The sequence below is a fragment of the Setaria italica genome, chromosome VII (genome assembly GCF_000263155.2).
Source record: "Setaria italica strain Yugu1 chromosome VII, Setaria_italica_v2.0, whole genome shotgun sequence".
NCBI classification, from domain to species: Eukaryota; Viridiplantae; Streptophyta; class Magnoliopsida; order Poales; family Poaceae; genus Setaria; species Setaria italica.
This window is the reverse complement of record NC_028456.1, coordinates 6,260,310-6,276,186: the sequence shown is the minus strand read 5'-3', so window position 1 is coordinate 6,276,186 and position 15,877 is coordinate 6,260,310. Positions and strand designations below refer to the sequence as shown.

The window sequence follows — 15,877 nt, the reverse complement described above, 5'->3', positions numbered from 1 at the left end:
TGGCGAAGACAAGTTCCATACAACTGTCTCCAAGCTATCCAACAAATTAGTACTCAGAGAAATCATGGCTATCAAACCAGTCACCCCCACACCTCTCAAATGGTCTGAGGTACCCATTACCTTCAGCAGAAAGGATCAATGGACTAACTTTCCGGAACCAGGACGTTTCCCTCTGGTACTAGACCTAGTTATCGCTGGCTCAAGACTAACCAAAGTACTCATCGATGGCGGCAGCGGACTCAACATCATCTTTTCCAAGACTCTAAGGAAGATGGGCCTCGACGTCACTGAAATGCTTACCCAAACAGATTCTCCCTTATACGGAATCATCCCAAGCAATGCAGTTATCCCACTAGGACAAGTCGTCCTACCAGTCACCTTCGACACCAAAGAGCATTACCGCACAGAGTATATCAAGTTTGAGGTGGCTAACTTCGAGACTTCTTCTCACACCAGCCTCGGAAGACCATCCCTAGCCAAGTTCATGGCCATCCCACACTACGTGTACCTGTTACTAAAGATGCTAGGACCAAAAGGAGAGCTATCTCTTCGTGGAGACTTGAGACCATCCTATGACTGTGACACGGAAGCTGTTGAGATAGCCGCGACTACTCAAATCCCCAGCTCCATGCAACAAGTTTTCACTGCTTCAAAAAAGCTTACCCTAGCGGAGCTTGAAATTCCAGAAAACAAGTCGGGGGCCACCAAAGTCAAGCCAGCAAATGACAAGGACTTCAGAGCCATTGACCTCAAGATTGGGGACTCAATAAAAAAGCCCTAATCGGAATAGGGCTAGACCCTAAATAGGAAAGTGCGCTCGTCAGTTTCCTTTGGGCAAACAGAGACATTTTTGCATGGAAACCGGCTGACATGCCAGGTGTGCCCAAGGAACTGATCGAGTACTCACTCAACGTCGATCCTAAAGCTACTCCAAAAAGACAGCGACTACGAATATTTGCTCAAGATAGAAGAGACACAATTAAGGAAGATCTAGCCAAATTACTCACAGCAGGTTTCATAAAAGAAGTTTTCCATCCTGATTAGCTAGCTAACCTAGTTTTAGTGTGAAAGAAGAACAACATTGAGTAGAGGATGTGTATCGACTATAAAGACCTTAACAAGCATTGTCCCAAAGATCCCTTTGGGCTCCTCAGAATCGACCAAGTAGTCGACTCCACAGCTGGATGCGCACTACTCTATTTCCTCGATTGCTAGTCAGGATATCATCAGATAGCACTCAAGGAAAAAAGATCAAGCCAAGACCGCCTTTATCACCCCTTTCGGAGCATTCTGCTACAAGACAATGTCCTTTGGGCTGAAGAATGTAGGAGTGACTTATCAACACGCAATTCATATGTACTTTGAGAAACAACTACACCGCAATGTACAAGCCTACGTGGACGATGTAGTAGTCAAAACTTTCACAAGCCTGCGAGCATTCCGATGGAAACTCAATCCTAGCAAGTGCGTTTTCTGTGTACCATCGGGGAAACTACTTGGGTTCATCATCAGCCATCGAGGCATCGAGGCAAACCCAGAAAAGATCTCCACTATCACCAACATACAGGCCCCATCCAGCATCAAAGATGTGTAGAAGCTCACAGGCTGCATTGCCGCCCTAAATAGATTCATCTCAGACTTAAAGAGCGGGGTCTACCCTTCTTCAAACTACTCAAATGACAAGACAAGTTTCAATTGTTGAGATACGAGGTAGGCTACGCTAGCGCAAAATAAAATTTTCTACCGCGTATAACCAGGAAGAGCTGCCGTATAAGGATCACGGGATTACCACTCGACGCACTACTGGTGCGGAAGATGTAGATATGCGTCGGTGCAGTGAAGACGATCACGTAGTCGTACGTAGTCGAACACGTCCAGCGGCTCCTCAGCAGCTCGTCCACGTGCACAGCAAGATCGCCTCCGGTGCCGCGGCTCGTCGTCGGCTCGTCGTCGACTCGTCGTGGCTCGTCGGCGGCTCGTCGATGGCTCGTCCAAGTGCTGCAGGCGCAACACCTCCAAGGTATCCACACGTGCAGGGAGGAAGCGTCGCAAGCCGGATTGCTAGATCCGCGAGTTGCAACAGGCGAGGGCGTGGGAGGCGCGGCAAGAGTGTTCAGCCAAAAGGTGTAAAACCCTAGGGCGCCCCCACCCCTCTATTTATAGGGGTTCCTGATGGGCCTCTGGTTCCGAGGCCCATTAGTACTCCTAAACCTAATCCAACTCGGATCAGATCCGAATTGGGCTTCCAGCCCCTTAAGTGTGTGACCCTATGGGTTCGGATACGTATAGACATGGCCCGAGTACTCCTACTCGGCCCAATAGTCGGTAGCGGCCTCTAGCAAGACGTGCCAACTCCTATACGCATACGAAGATCATATCAGACGAACCATCACAACATAATATACATGCTATTCCCTTTGCCTCACGATATTTGGTCTAGCTTCAAGCTGACCGCTCTTTCTCGATCCTGTGATTCGGAATCCCTTTGTAGGTTAACTCTTAACCGTACGTAGCATGGCCATGCATTTTCTGATCCGATCACTCGAGGGGCCCAGAGATATCACTCTCAATCAGAGAGGGGCAAATCCCATCTTGATTGACCATGTCTCATAGCATGCTTCTTGACAAACCCGAAAGCTACCTTTATAACTACCCTGTTACGGCGTAGCGTTTGATAGCCCCTAAGTAGGTCAATCCACATCTAGAATACATGCGACAATCTCAGGTCCAAGGACAAAGCGTATATGTTGTTTAAAGAGAGAACTACTTCTCATGTTGGGTCAGTCCTAACACATGTCTCCACATGTGTCCACATTATTAGTTCAACATCTCCATGTCCATGACTTGTGAAACATAGTCATCAACTAATACATGTGCTAGTCTAATATTCATGTGTGTCCTCACATGAACTCCGACTAGGGACAACTTTAGAATAACCATACAAGTAAAGAGTTTCACATACAATTCACATAATTGCAAATCAATTCAAGTAGCCTTTAATGGATATTCAATGAACACAATATACAAATCATGGATACAAATGGAATATCATCATCTCTATGATTGCCTCTAGGGCATACCTCCAACATCAATGGATAGAGGAGGCGGATAAAGCTCTGCTATAGTTGAAAGACTTCGTGTCAAAGCCACCGATCCTCATAGCTCCAACACCAAATGAAGACTTGCTCTTGTACATCGCTACAACCACTCACATTGTCAGCACAACAATAGTAGTCGAAAGGTCTGTACTAGGCCACGTCTACAAAGTCTAGAGACCAGTATAATTTGTCAGTGAAGTACTCTCGGACTCCAAGATACGGTACCCGCCGGTCCAGAAGCTACTCTATATCATACTACTCAGTTCGCGAAAACTGCAACACTACTTCCAGGAACACAACATATCCGTCATCACTGACATCCCGCTCGGTGAAATATTCCACAATCGGGATGCCACGGGCAGAATCTCAAAGTGGACAGTGGAACTCGGAGCATTGTCCTTGGAATTCAAACCCAGAACAGCAATTAAGTCGCAAGCTCTAGTCGACTTCATGGCTGAGTGGATGGAAAATCAATTACCTACACCGGTAGAACACCCTAAACACTGGGTCATGTACTTTGAAGGATCTCTCAAGCTTGAGGGAGCCGGCATAGGAGTACTCTTAATATCCCCAAAATGAAAACAACTCAAGTACGTTCTTCAAATCTTTTGGAAATTCTCAAATAACGAAGCCGAGTACGAAGCATTGCTACACGGTATTCGCCTAGCAGTCTCACTGGGTATCAAAAGATTACTAGTCTACGGTGACTCATTAGTAGTCATCGACAAAGTCAACGACGAGTGGGACCGCAACAATGAAAACATGGATGCATACTGTAGGGAAGTCTGCAAACTAGAGAACAAGTTCTAAGGCCTCGAATTTCACCATGTGGTCTGTGACAACAACGTTGTTGCCGACATTTTATCCAAAATGGGTTCAACATGCGCGGAAGTCCCAGCAGGCATCTTTGTTCACGAACTTCACAAGCCGTCCATAACAGAACAAGCAATTCTAGCAACCACCAGTAAGGGTCACCAGAACCTGACCGGGAGATCATGATGATCGAGGTAGACTGGAGGACCCCTTTTATCGACTACATTAAAGCGCACAAGCTATCTTCCAACAAGACGCATGCAGAACAAGTCTCACGGTGAGGCAAAAGCTACGTTTTAGTTGGAGATAAACTCTACAAAAGAGGAGCGTCCTCAGGAGTACTCATGAAGTGCGTCACTCGCAAGGACGGCAAGGACAACTTGGAGGAAATACATAAAGGAATTTGCGAGAATCACGTATTCTCAAAAACAATAGCAGGCAAAGCTTTCAGAGCATAATTTTATTGGCCAACTACGCTGGCAAATGCAGAGGAACTAGTCTGCAGATGTCAAGGCTGCCAGTTTTTCACCAAGCAACAGCATGTCCCTGCCTACAAACTCATCACCATACCTCCAACATGGCCTTTCGCATGCTGGGGTCTCAACATGATTGGTCCGCTCCCAATAGCCCTAGGAGGATTCAATCAAGTACTCGTCACCATCGATAAGTTCACCAAATGGATTGAGGTGAAGCCAGTCACCTGCCCCAAGGCTGACAAAGTTCTCGACTTGCTGGATGAAATAGTTCACTGCTACGGTTTCCCAAATAGAATCATCACAGACCTGGAATCTAATTTCAAGAATCACGAGTTCTGGGAATACTACGAGAATAGAGGAATTAACGTTCGCTACGCCTCCATCGCTCACCCAAGAGCCAACGGCTAGGTTGAGCGCGCCAACGCCATGTTACACGAAGCTCTCAAGAAAAGGCTGCACGATATTGGCAACACCAAAGGAGGCAAGTGGATCAAAGAACTACCCAACATTCTCTGGGGGCTACGTACTCAACCATGCAAGCCTATTGGGCTGTCTCCCTACTTCCTTGTCTACAGGTCAGAAGCCATACTCCCTGCTAATGTCATATGGAGGTCCCCTGCGGTCGAGCAATACGAAGAAGGGGCAGCAGAATAAACAAGGCACTTAGACCTCGACAGCTTGGAAGAATCATGCTGTGCAGCACTCGTATAGTCAGCAAGATACCTTGAAGGACTAGGCCGTTACCACGATCACAACATCAAAGAACATTCTTTCAACATTGGTGACATGGTCCTCAAGTGCATTCAAGACACAACGAGGCTGCACAAACTCAACTCGCCGTGGGAAGGGCCTTACATCGTGTCCAAAGTCAGCAGACAACAATTCTCTGGCAAAGAAGTCGTAAACTCCTGGAACATTGAGCACCCATGTCGCTACTACCCATAGTCAGCAGACTAAGCGACACTAACCTTTAATTTATGATCAATAAATTTCCTTTTGGCAACTACCGACTACTCGTCTTTGCCTACAACTAGCGGCTTGCAAAGGCAAGCCAGCTGCAACTTGAGCTACTCAGCTCTACAAGCCTCTGTGCTCTAACTTTGACTTGTAATAACAAGTCTAGCGGCTTGCAAAAGCAAGCCAGCTACAACTTGATCTACTCAGCTCTACGAGCCTCTATGCTCTGACTTCGACTTGTTTCAACAAGTCTTGCGGCTCGCAAAGGCGTGTAAGCTGCAACTTGAGCTACTTCGCTCTACGAGCCTCTATGCTTTGACTTCGACTTGTTTCAACAAGTCGAGCAGCTCGCAAAGGCGGGTCAGCTGCAACTTGAGCTATTCAGCTCCACGAGCCTCAACGCTCTTTTTCCCGACTTATTCCAACAAGTCTAGCAATTCGCAAAGGCGAGTTAGCTGCAACTTGAGCTATTCAGCTCCACGAGCCCCAGCGCTCTGCCTTTGACTTGTCAACATAAGTCTATATGAGTTCTCTACAACTCATACAGTGGCTTACAGCTGCAATTTGAGCTACTCGGGCAACAAGTCTGCATGAACTACTCAATTCCACAGACATCAGTTTGTCACAATAGACAGACAAAGAGTACACAAAACTACTCATCTCATTTCATACACGCAATCTTCGTATTAATAAGATTTTGTAGGATTATAACAGATAACTCCACTTTAAGAAGTTGGAGTGTTCAGAGTACAACATAAGTGCTCAACAATGACTACAAGGAACTACCTACTGGCAGTCACAACAGAAGTCCCAGGCTTTTATTATATCACAAGGATACAGTTGAGCCTAGTGACTACTCACAAATCAGGAACAAGAAACGCCAAGAAGCGGGAAGTGCACGCAAGGAAGTTGTACTCTAGGAAGCTGTGCCCTTCTCCTTCCCTCGGCGGTGGCATAGACGGAGACTAAGGCTCCACGCACTCCAGTCCCACTGCCTACCATCAACACCCTTTCCCCTCTACAAATACTCAGAACTGAACTTCAAGTATACATCGTGCACTCGTGTCTCGTCCTAAGACGTTGTAGAGAGGGTGAGCAGTTGGCACCATGCCTCCATCCTCGACCAGACAACAAGATAAAGACCGTGAAGCTCATCATCCTTCACTTACAAGCTCCAACATGGTTACTACCAGAGAGCAGGGGGAAAGATGGAGCACATGGCAAATCCTCCTACGAGGATTCTTCTAGCATCGCAGCCATCTTTTCTATTGTGAAGATCTATGGAGGGAATGTGGAACCTCACTACGAGGAATCTTCTAGCATTGGGGCACTCATTGGAAACTTGCTACAATCAAAGAGAAGCAACCTAAGGCCAACCATCGCTATAATTGGATCCATGTTTCAGCAACGGCAGCTGGGGGCTCTATTTATAGCCGAAAGGCCAGGCAACATATTGCACCCGTGACTACACAGTAATTCAACTTGTCCTTCGCAAGGACAAGATCCACGTGAAATCTTGCCCACGTGGAATCAAAGCTCGCATGTGAATCGCTCAGGCTGCAACTGACAAGTCCTTCACAAAACACTCATGTGTCCTTGTAAATACACAACAATAATGCACCGGTTACTACATTCACATGCGCGGCCTCCGCAACCATCTGCAACAATTGGGGTCTACATGGAAGACTAACCACCAACTCAATGACTACTCGCAAGACTACCCATTGGAGATCTGCAAGCAAGAACTCGTTGCATATACAATGATCAGCACCCCAAGAGAAACAATAGATACTTGTTCAGATACATCAAGTTCATCGGCAAAATTACAAGTCAATACATCAAACTAAGACTACTCCAAACTGATAAAGCCCACAACACACTCAGCGACCAGCTCCAGATCGTCCAAATATTGCGTGTACGCATCATCGCTACAGTCTTTGGCAATACCGTCTACGACTAGAGCCAAGTTTTCCTTTGGATAAAAGGACTTTATGACTGCCAGCACTTACATGCAAATAGACTTCGCCATATTGGTGATCTGGGTCAGTGCGTCCCTCAATCTCGCAATTAAGGGGTGAACTCCACTCCTTCCTCAGGGGGCTCCATCACATCAACCAGGGCCTGCGCTGCGTTAGATAACTCCTTGAGATCTATCTCCTTCATCTTGAAAGAGGCTTCATGACTTCTGACACCAAGCATAGTCTCGGCCAACATAACCCCGAAATCTTGATGCATACACCTCTGCTTCTCATGGTCCTTCTCTGATTCCTCTAAATGGGCCTTGAGTTGCTCATTTTCGTCGGCAATATTACTATGAGCATTCTTCCAATCCAGCACCTAGCCACAGAGCTTGGTTTCCTAACCTTTGAGTTCTACAAGGGGCAATACTAAAAGCAATCAGAGAAACTGGTTGACTACAACATTATGATGAACAAGCTAAGTGTATCAGTACTCACCTTCCAGTTTTTGCTGCAAGGACTTGTTGCACGTCGTCATATGGCTCTTCTCCACTTCAAATTCTTGCCTTTCAATTCGAAAGGAGGCAACAACATCATCATACTTCTTCAGGAAGTTGGCGGTACGGCGGCGCTCGTCAATTATGTCTTTCTCCAATTGTGCCACATGACGCGTAGCCTTACTCCGCTCCTGGACAACCTGGATATTCTTGCGGGATTTTTCATATAAATCCTGCACAATCAAGCAATTAGTACTCTTCACTAATGTAAATGGTGCCAAGCTACTAAAATAAGTACTCAAACGCAGTACTAAGGACTCACCTGAGTATAAGCCATCAAGTATTGATTCAAGTTCACGAAGTTTGATATTGGTGGCAGCTCTTCCAGGGGGCTCTCAAAAATTCAACTTTTTGCAACAACCCTAGAGCCTCGGCTGCCACACTAGCCTTCACACTCAGCGTAAGGACAAGCTGCTAAGTAAAAGAGGTTCCAGCTTCATAAACATCCTTTCCCGCCGCTCGCTCAAGCACAGCAGTCGGCACAATCTTCCCCCCAGATGCCTTGACACTCTACGTGAATACTACAGCCCCATCTTCGGTACTCGCCACTGTTGTAGTCGCTGCAGTCTCGGTGGATTGTCATTAACAACCTCGGGGGCTGGTGGCTCTGGATCCTCAAGCGAGCTGATTACATCCTGCAGTATACCGATTGCGAGAGTCACCACACCTATGCCACCAGTTTGTGTCGGGTCTTCACTTGTCAAATCGACAACGGGTGCCGTAGCAGAGTCCGTGGCTGATGGATTTTCAACCTGCTCTACGCTGACCCCTTCAAGAACAATGTTCTCAGCAGCATGCAGCTTAAAACTCCCTGAGTCCAAGTAGCGCCCGGGTGAAATCCAATAGCGTATGGCGATAATGTCATCCCCATCGAATCCTAATCCTCATCTTCAAAGCAAGGCTATCCACCAGGGCTTCCAAAACTAGGCTATCCTCGGCAAAGAACCAAAGGAATTTTAACACCTGCTTGACCTTCCATCTCTTCTCTACAGGCATTCACTGAACAATAGCAAAAGTTCCCACCTAAGTTCGGTATCTCGGCCAAGTGCAGAGTAGAGAGAATCGGGTGCTTCCAGTGATTAGTTATCAGAAAGCCCTGTTTTCCCGAGCTACTAGTTCTCCTAGGCCAAGATTGATTTGGGGCATCATGTTCGAAAGCCCCAGAAGAGATCCTCTTTGAGATTAGCGGCACTGACCTTTATTTTGCAAGACAATAGGTACTGTTCCCTATCCAAGCTCGGTTTTGTCTGAATCTTTGTGGAAGAAGAAGCGGTTCGCCAGCCGCCTTTTTTTAAGCCCCACAACTAGCTATCTTATAGCAGACAACTAAGGCAAGCCTACTCAACTAATCCCTTCGCTAACGAGATGATGCTTATTCTCAGTCGCGGGTTCAAACCCCGTTTTCCCCGCACGATCTTCCTCTTCCTACCGCTACTAACGGGGTCTTGGTCGATTTTCCTTCCTTTAGCTACTCAGATGTTTCAGTTCCTTGCTACGAAAACGGATTCCTCTACGGGATTCGGCTCCAATTGATCGGCCGAAGACACCTATTCCTATACGAATACTGGGATTCGGCTTCCTACGAAACATACGAAACATAATATCGTACGAAACATACGTTTTACGAATTAACGGGTTACCTGTAGCGAGCGATCCTTTCCTACAAGGCACGGCCCGGGATAGCGATAGCGAATGAAACAAATTCAATATTGGTATACCACCAGCAATCTCCTATTTACTAATGATCTAATGACAGTTGATTGAGACTTGCCATTGTCGTCCTTCGAAAGCGAACTCTTATCTGGTTTCACTCGGGTTCACCTGTCGATGGGAACACTCGAGCTCAACTCAATGATGAGAAGACTGTTGACACTCCCTTGGAGCTTTACGTTAAACTCCGTCCGACTGATGGCTCACCATTATCTGATCCGACGCAGTACAGACAGTAGGTCGGCAGTTTGGTTTATCTGACGATCTCTTGCCCAGATGGCTTTTCCTAAGAAAGTCAGCCTTTCATGGCTGCCCCCCGGTCAGTTCCCTGGAGTGGACGAGAAAGAAAGGATTTTTTCTCGGAGCAACCCCCCTGGTTCCAGATAGTGAGCATGAGGATAGGGAACAGGAGAATGAGGATATGATGCAGATTACCTATAAAAAGTTACTGCAGATGGCAATTTCAGTACATATGGCGCAAGACGATTCCACATATATATCGAGGTCAGAATGGGATCGGGTGTTTTCCAAACCTTCTAAAAGCGGCTTCTTGCGACCTGCCCAGAATGCTCATACATACCTTCGGTTCCAAGAGCTTGTTAGCACAGTGAATAAAGGTCTCACGAGCAAAACAGCCAAGTAAGCTAAGTTTGGATCAGATAAGGTTGGGTTTAAAACAGCTGCGCTATTCAGTTCAACATATTAATCTATCTAACCTTTGGCTACTAGAGAGGGATTTGCGCAAGCCGGGTAGGGTCAAGTCACCGCTTTTAGGAAATAAGCCTACAATTTGATTCTCGTCTCGTTTCACTTGCATTTTGTTTCGTTCAGTCTCGCTCTCGTTCATGAGTGGAATCAAACCACTTACTCCGTTTGGATTTACAGTCCAAAGGGCCTAGGCCCAGCGAACGAAAGAGGATTTACAGTCCCACGCCACTGCCCTGAGATCTTCTTCGGACTTGATGCACAAATAGATGGAATAGCAGCAAATAGCATATTTCGACGGGGAATGGGTTCCTGGGCGAGTGAAGGAACACTCCATCTGTGGAGTGCAAAAACGAATAGGATCCGCTAGCGAAACAAAGATAGAGGGATGGGAGCATGAATGTCTGATGGTTGTAGTGGAATCATGGCTCATCCCAGAATAGATAGAGAGAATGTGTTACGAAATGCCGGGCGCTTATGAGCTGATTTCACTAGCTTTAAAGAGTTCTTTTGGCACAAACAACAAAATAGTCCTTTTGGATTGAGCATTTTAGGAAGATAACTGGTTTGCCGTATTTGCTTACTTCTTCTCCTGTGCCAACTCACTCGAAAAAGCACCTTCTTTACTGGCTTCTTTCTATAACCAATGAGATCAGATTCTCACGACAAGGAAGAAGAAAGGAATCCCCGACACAAGGGAGTTCACTAATCTACTTGATCGTTGCCTGCTTCCTCAAGTGATAAGCCATTCACCTCAGAAACCCTGTTAGCCCCGGGCTTAAGTCATTTGAACGAAGGAATGTTGAAGGAAGGCGTGTAGCTGGGTGAAAAGGTTTGGCTGTTGATGTATAGAGTCTGACACCTGCCCGGCGCTGGAAGGTCGGAGCGCCTCAGTGGAGCAATGTTTCCCCAATGAAATCCAATTTGTGCTTGAGATGTGCAATAATGTATCAAGAACGCTTCAAAATAGGAAGTCGACTTTTCTTTACCACTCTCATCAGCACTGAAGGGTATTGTTCAGAAGAAGAAGAGAACCTCTTCCCGGGGCCCCGGAGTTTGGCAAGCCCTATTAAAGAAGCTAAGTGACTTTCGTCACTCAAGTAGTGAGTTTGAGAGTGACCGTTAGGGCGACCACTTGTACTTCTAGGCCTTGGCGACCTATAGTAGGTAGCAGGAAGGCGAGTGATGGGTAATCTCGGTCGGCAAAGAAAGCTACTAGGGATTGACCGACGCTTTCGGGAAGGATAGGCCTCAATTAGCATTCTATCGAGTCATTTTTAGCAAGGAGTTAGGATCGACAAAGCACCATTTCCTCCGCTATGTCTCGCTCTTCTATCAAGTGAAGAGCTCGCTATAGCTGAACTGGAAGGCTACCAAAGGGCGCTAACCCTGTCTTTCCCTAGTCCGTTTCCTAGGAAGGCGGCTAAGGGTTCGGGTCGGAAAACAGGTACGGTTCCCTAGAATACCCTACTTCCGAGAAAGCCTCTCCTCCCCGAGGAGAGTCTTCCTCTGTTGGTAATGATTCTACTACGGTGCTGCAAATTCGCAAGCTGATCCTAAGTAATACATTTTGCATTTTGGCACAGTATAGTATACCCCTTCCTTGGGGTACGGTACCATATCAAATGGTACAAATTGATTATACCTAATAATATCAAACTCAATTCAAGATTACAAAAGTGACTATTGATTATAAAATCAATGATCAAATTCAAACGCAATAGAGTACTCACTGGGCGGACCGGGAAGGAACCCGGTGATGTTTCTTCGCTACAGGGACCGGCTGCACGCTTGGGGCAAGCTCATTGCTCGTTGCATGTGGCAAATCTTTGGTATTTTCGCCGAGACCTAAAAGAATCAACTTAGAGACTACGTACGCACGACTACTACCAGTACTCGCGTACTCACCACTAGCGGGGACTTCAGCTAGCGTGGCGTCAGAAACTACCTCCGGTGTCTCCACAGCATCAGCCATGGAAGTATTCAACGGGTCCTTCACTCTATTACTCGCAACACCATGTTCAATGACTACTGGAGTAGTAGCCATCTCGGGCATTATGGCCGCGTCTTTAGCAGATGTCTCTGCCAAAGAAACCACACTAGCAACTGCATCTTTAGCTATCGGGACTACATCATCAGAAGTAGTCTCGGCAGCGTCGTACACTGCATCCGCAACATCCTTAACGTCTTCACCTGCACCATCAGCAATCTGCAAAAACAAACATCAAAACAAGTCAATTCGACTAATCAAGTAAGCTATATAACTACTCATACTTCATCACATTGCTCTTCTACAAAGGTAATTACTGGTAGATCGATAAGCAAACTTCTTGCTAATCATATCACATATGACTCCTATTGTTGGGTGACATCTCCATGTCTCAGCGCCCAACCTTTATGCATCAAGGTCCTTAACCGTTAAGATGACCTTGTTAGGCAAACCAACCCTTATGCGTGTAAGTATCCAATACAAACCTGTCTAGTCAAGGAAAACTAGTGGCACCCTAATTTCATAGACCCACCACTAATTGTACAAGACATGGGACGGTGCAAATTTTAGTTGGGAGGGCATACTAACTTAAAATTTGTGAGGGATTTTTCTACTTCTAACATCACAGAATGTAAGAGTAAAACAAAACAGAATAGCATGCACATAGTTGTGACACAGTATGGCCCGATTTCTATTAGCGATCTCCATCTCCATAGAACCCATTCACCATGATGATCTCTATCTCCATGATCCATGTGCGCCATCCTTCCAGTGATGAGTCCTCCAAGAACTAGTACACGCTATTACATCTACAACTACTCCCTCCATTCTAAATTGTAAGTCACTCCAAGAACCTTGGAGAGTCAAAGTATCTCAAGTTTGACCAAATTTATATGATAATATAATAACATTTATGATGTCAACTAAGTATCATTAGATTCTTCATCAATTATATTTTCATAGTATATCTATTAGATTTTATAAATCTTTATATTTTTCTCTATAATTTTGGTCAAACTTGAGATGCTTTGACTATCCAAGATTCTTGGAATGACTTACAATTTGGGATGGAGGGAGTAGTAAAGAAGATTACATAGTTGCTCGGATCATCACAGATTGGCACACAGGCCATTAAATACATTAAGGTGACAATATATATGGCTCCAGTCGTATTGCCATACGCGTGACACGCAGGTCACGAAACAATTACACACATGCATCACATACACAGGGGCCATACCGATCACAAAATCCTGCAAAATAGAGTTAGGTGTTCTAACGTTCCAAACTTAAACGGCCCGAAACTCTATCTTCCAAGCCAAATTTGGGAAATCTAATTTTGCTAAAACTGTAATTATGTGTAACTCTTTCTGTAGATCAATTTTCATACAAAATTTGCCTCGATCCGAGATCGTACCGAAAAGTTATGGCCGTTTTACCGAAACACATGATTACGGTAAATAACCTGATCCAGTAGTAGATCCAATCGACTACTGCGCATCATATGCATCTGACGTATGAACCTAGATTTTAATTCGACCAATCACATTGATCTTCGCTCGCTGCAAACTGGTATTCGTGTATCACTTAACTCCGATGGCGGAAATTCGACCGGTAGGAGTATGTTGTTACACGACCATTGCAGCAAGATCGCGAAACTAGGTCATAGATCATTCTGAAAAACTGTATATCTCCATATGCACACATCTCGAGTCCAAAATAAGATAGCTATAGCTCTGATACCACTGTTGGGATATAAGGTAGGCTACGCTAGCGCAAAACAAAAGAATTTCTACCACGTAAACTAGGAAAACTACCATATTGGATCACAGGATTATCACTCGACGCATAGGTGCGGAAGATGTAGAATTGAGTCGAGGCAGCGAAGTCGAACACACGTAGTTGATCACGTCGACGTCGAGTAGCTCCTTAGCAACTCATCGACGTGCAGCGACGTCCTTCTCATGCCGCGACTCGCCAAGCTCGTTGTTGGCTCATCGGCGGCTCATCCAAGTGCTGCAGGTGCAACACCTCCAAGGTATCCACACGTGCAGGGAGGAAGCATCGCAAGCCGGACTGCTAGATCCACGAGTTGCAACAGGGCGAGGGTGTGGGAGGCATGGTGGCTATGCTTCGGCCAAAAGGTGTAAACCCTAGGACGACTATACCCCTCTATTTATAGAGGTTCCTCATGGGCCTTGGGGTCTGAGGCTCATTAGTACTCCTAAACCTGGTCCAATTCAAAACATATCCGAATTGGACTTCTAGCCCTTTAAGTGTGTGACCCTAAAGGTTCATATACGTATAGACATGGCCCAAGTACTCCTACTCGACCAATAGTTAGTAGCGGCCTCTAGCAAGATATGCTAACTCCTATACGCACATGAAGATCATATCAGACGAACCATCACAACATCATGTACATCTATTCCCTTTGCCTCATGATATTTGGTCTAGCTCCAAGCCAACCTCTCTTTCTCGATCCTGGGATTCGAAATCCCTTTCTAGGTTAACTCTTAACCTCACGTAGCATGGCCATGCATTTCCAGATCTGATCACTCGAGGGGCCTACAGATATCTCTCTCAAATAGAGAGGGGCAAATCCCATCTTGACTAACCATGCCTCACAGCATGCTTCTTGACAAACCTGAAAGCTACTTTTATAACTACCTAGTTACGGTGTAGCGTATGATAGCGCCTAAGTAAGTCAGTCCACATCTTGAGCACATGCATCAATCTCAGGTCTAAGGACAAAACATACATATTGTGTAAAGAGAGATCTACTTCTCATGTTAGGTCAGTCCTAGCACACATGTCTCCACGTACGCTACATTATTAGTTTGACATCTCCATGTCCATGACTTGTGAAACATAGTCATCAACTAATACATGTACTAGTCTAATATTCATGTGTGTCCTCACATGAACTCCGACTAGGGACAACTTTAGAAGAACCATACAAGTAAAAAGTTTCACATACAATTCACATAATTGTAAATCAATTCAAGTAGCCTTTAATGGATATTCAAGGAACACAATATAAATCATGGATACAAATGGAATATCATCATCTCTTTGATTGCCTCTAGGGCAAACCTCCAACACCTGATATTGCTACTGTAGCTGCTGCGCGACATGGATCCTCTCACATGTTTGTCACTGCCAATTCTGAGTGGACTGGATGTGCTGGTTTAGCGGCTCCTCCATGTCGTCGGTGTGCATAGTGAGCTCACTTAGCTACTGAGCAAGACTGGAGTGGTCTCATGCTGAGAACGAGCACTGTGCAGTGTACGTGGAAGGAACACCACCATAACTAGAACTAGTGGACTGGTCCCGATGGATCAACTGTGCTCACTTATCACTACATGCACACTACAAGGATTCACCTCTAATGCCACGCCACACGATTGTAACACCACTAATTTGGTTGCCGTAGGAGGGTCGTATTGCAACCTTTCCATAAAATGGTTGCAATATGTGCCTATAATGCAACGGACTAAATGTGTTGCAATATGTGTGGTTTGTCGTTGCAACAGGCATGTGCTACTACAACCATTTAAGAATTGTGTTGCAATTAGTTGGCATTATTGCCATGGCACTTTTGAGTTGCATT

The 15,877-nt window shown here is 45.6% G+C and overlaps 1 protein-coding gene across 1 annotated transcript; it reads left to right on the top strand.

Annotated features, from left to right (window-relative positions):
• Window positions 1–271: 271 nt before the first annotated feature.
• On the top strand, window positions 272–781 carry LOC105914735. Its single transcript, XM_012847378.1, has one exon. It carries the CDS (start codon window positions 272–274, stop codon window positions 779–781), a length of 510 nt encoding a protein of 169 aa, XP_012702832.1.
• Window positions 782–15,877: the final 15,096 nt, after the last annotated feature.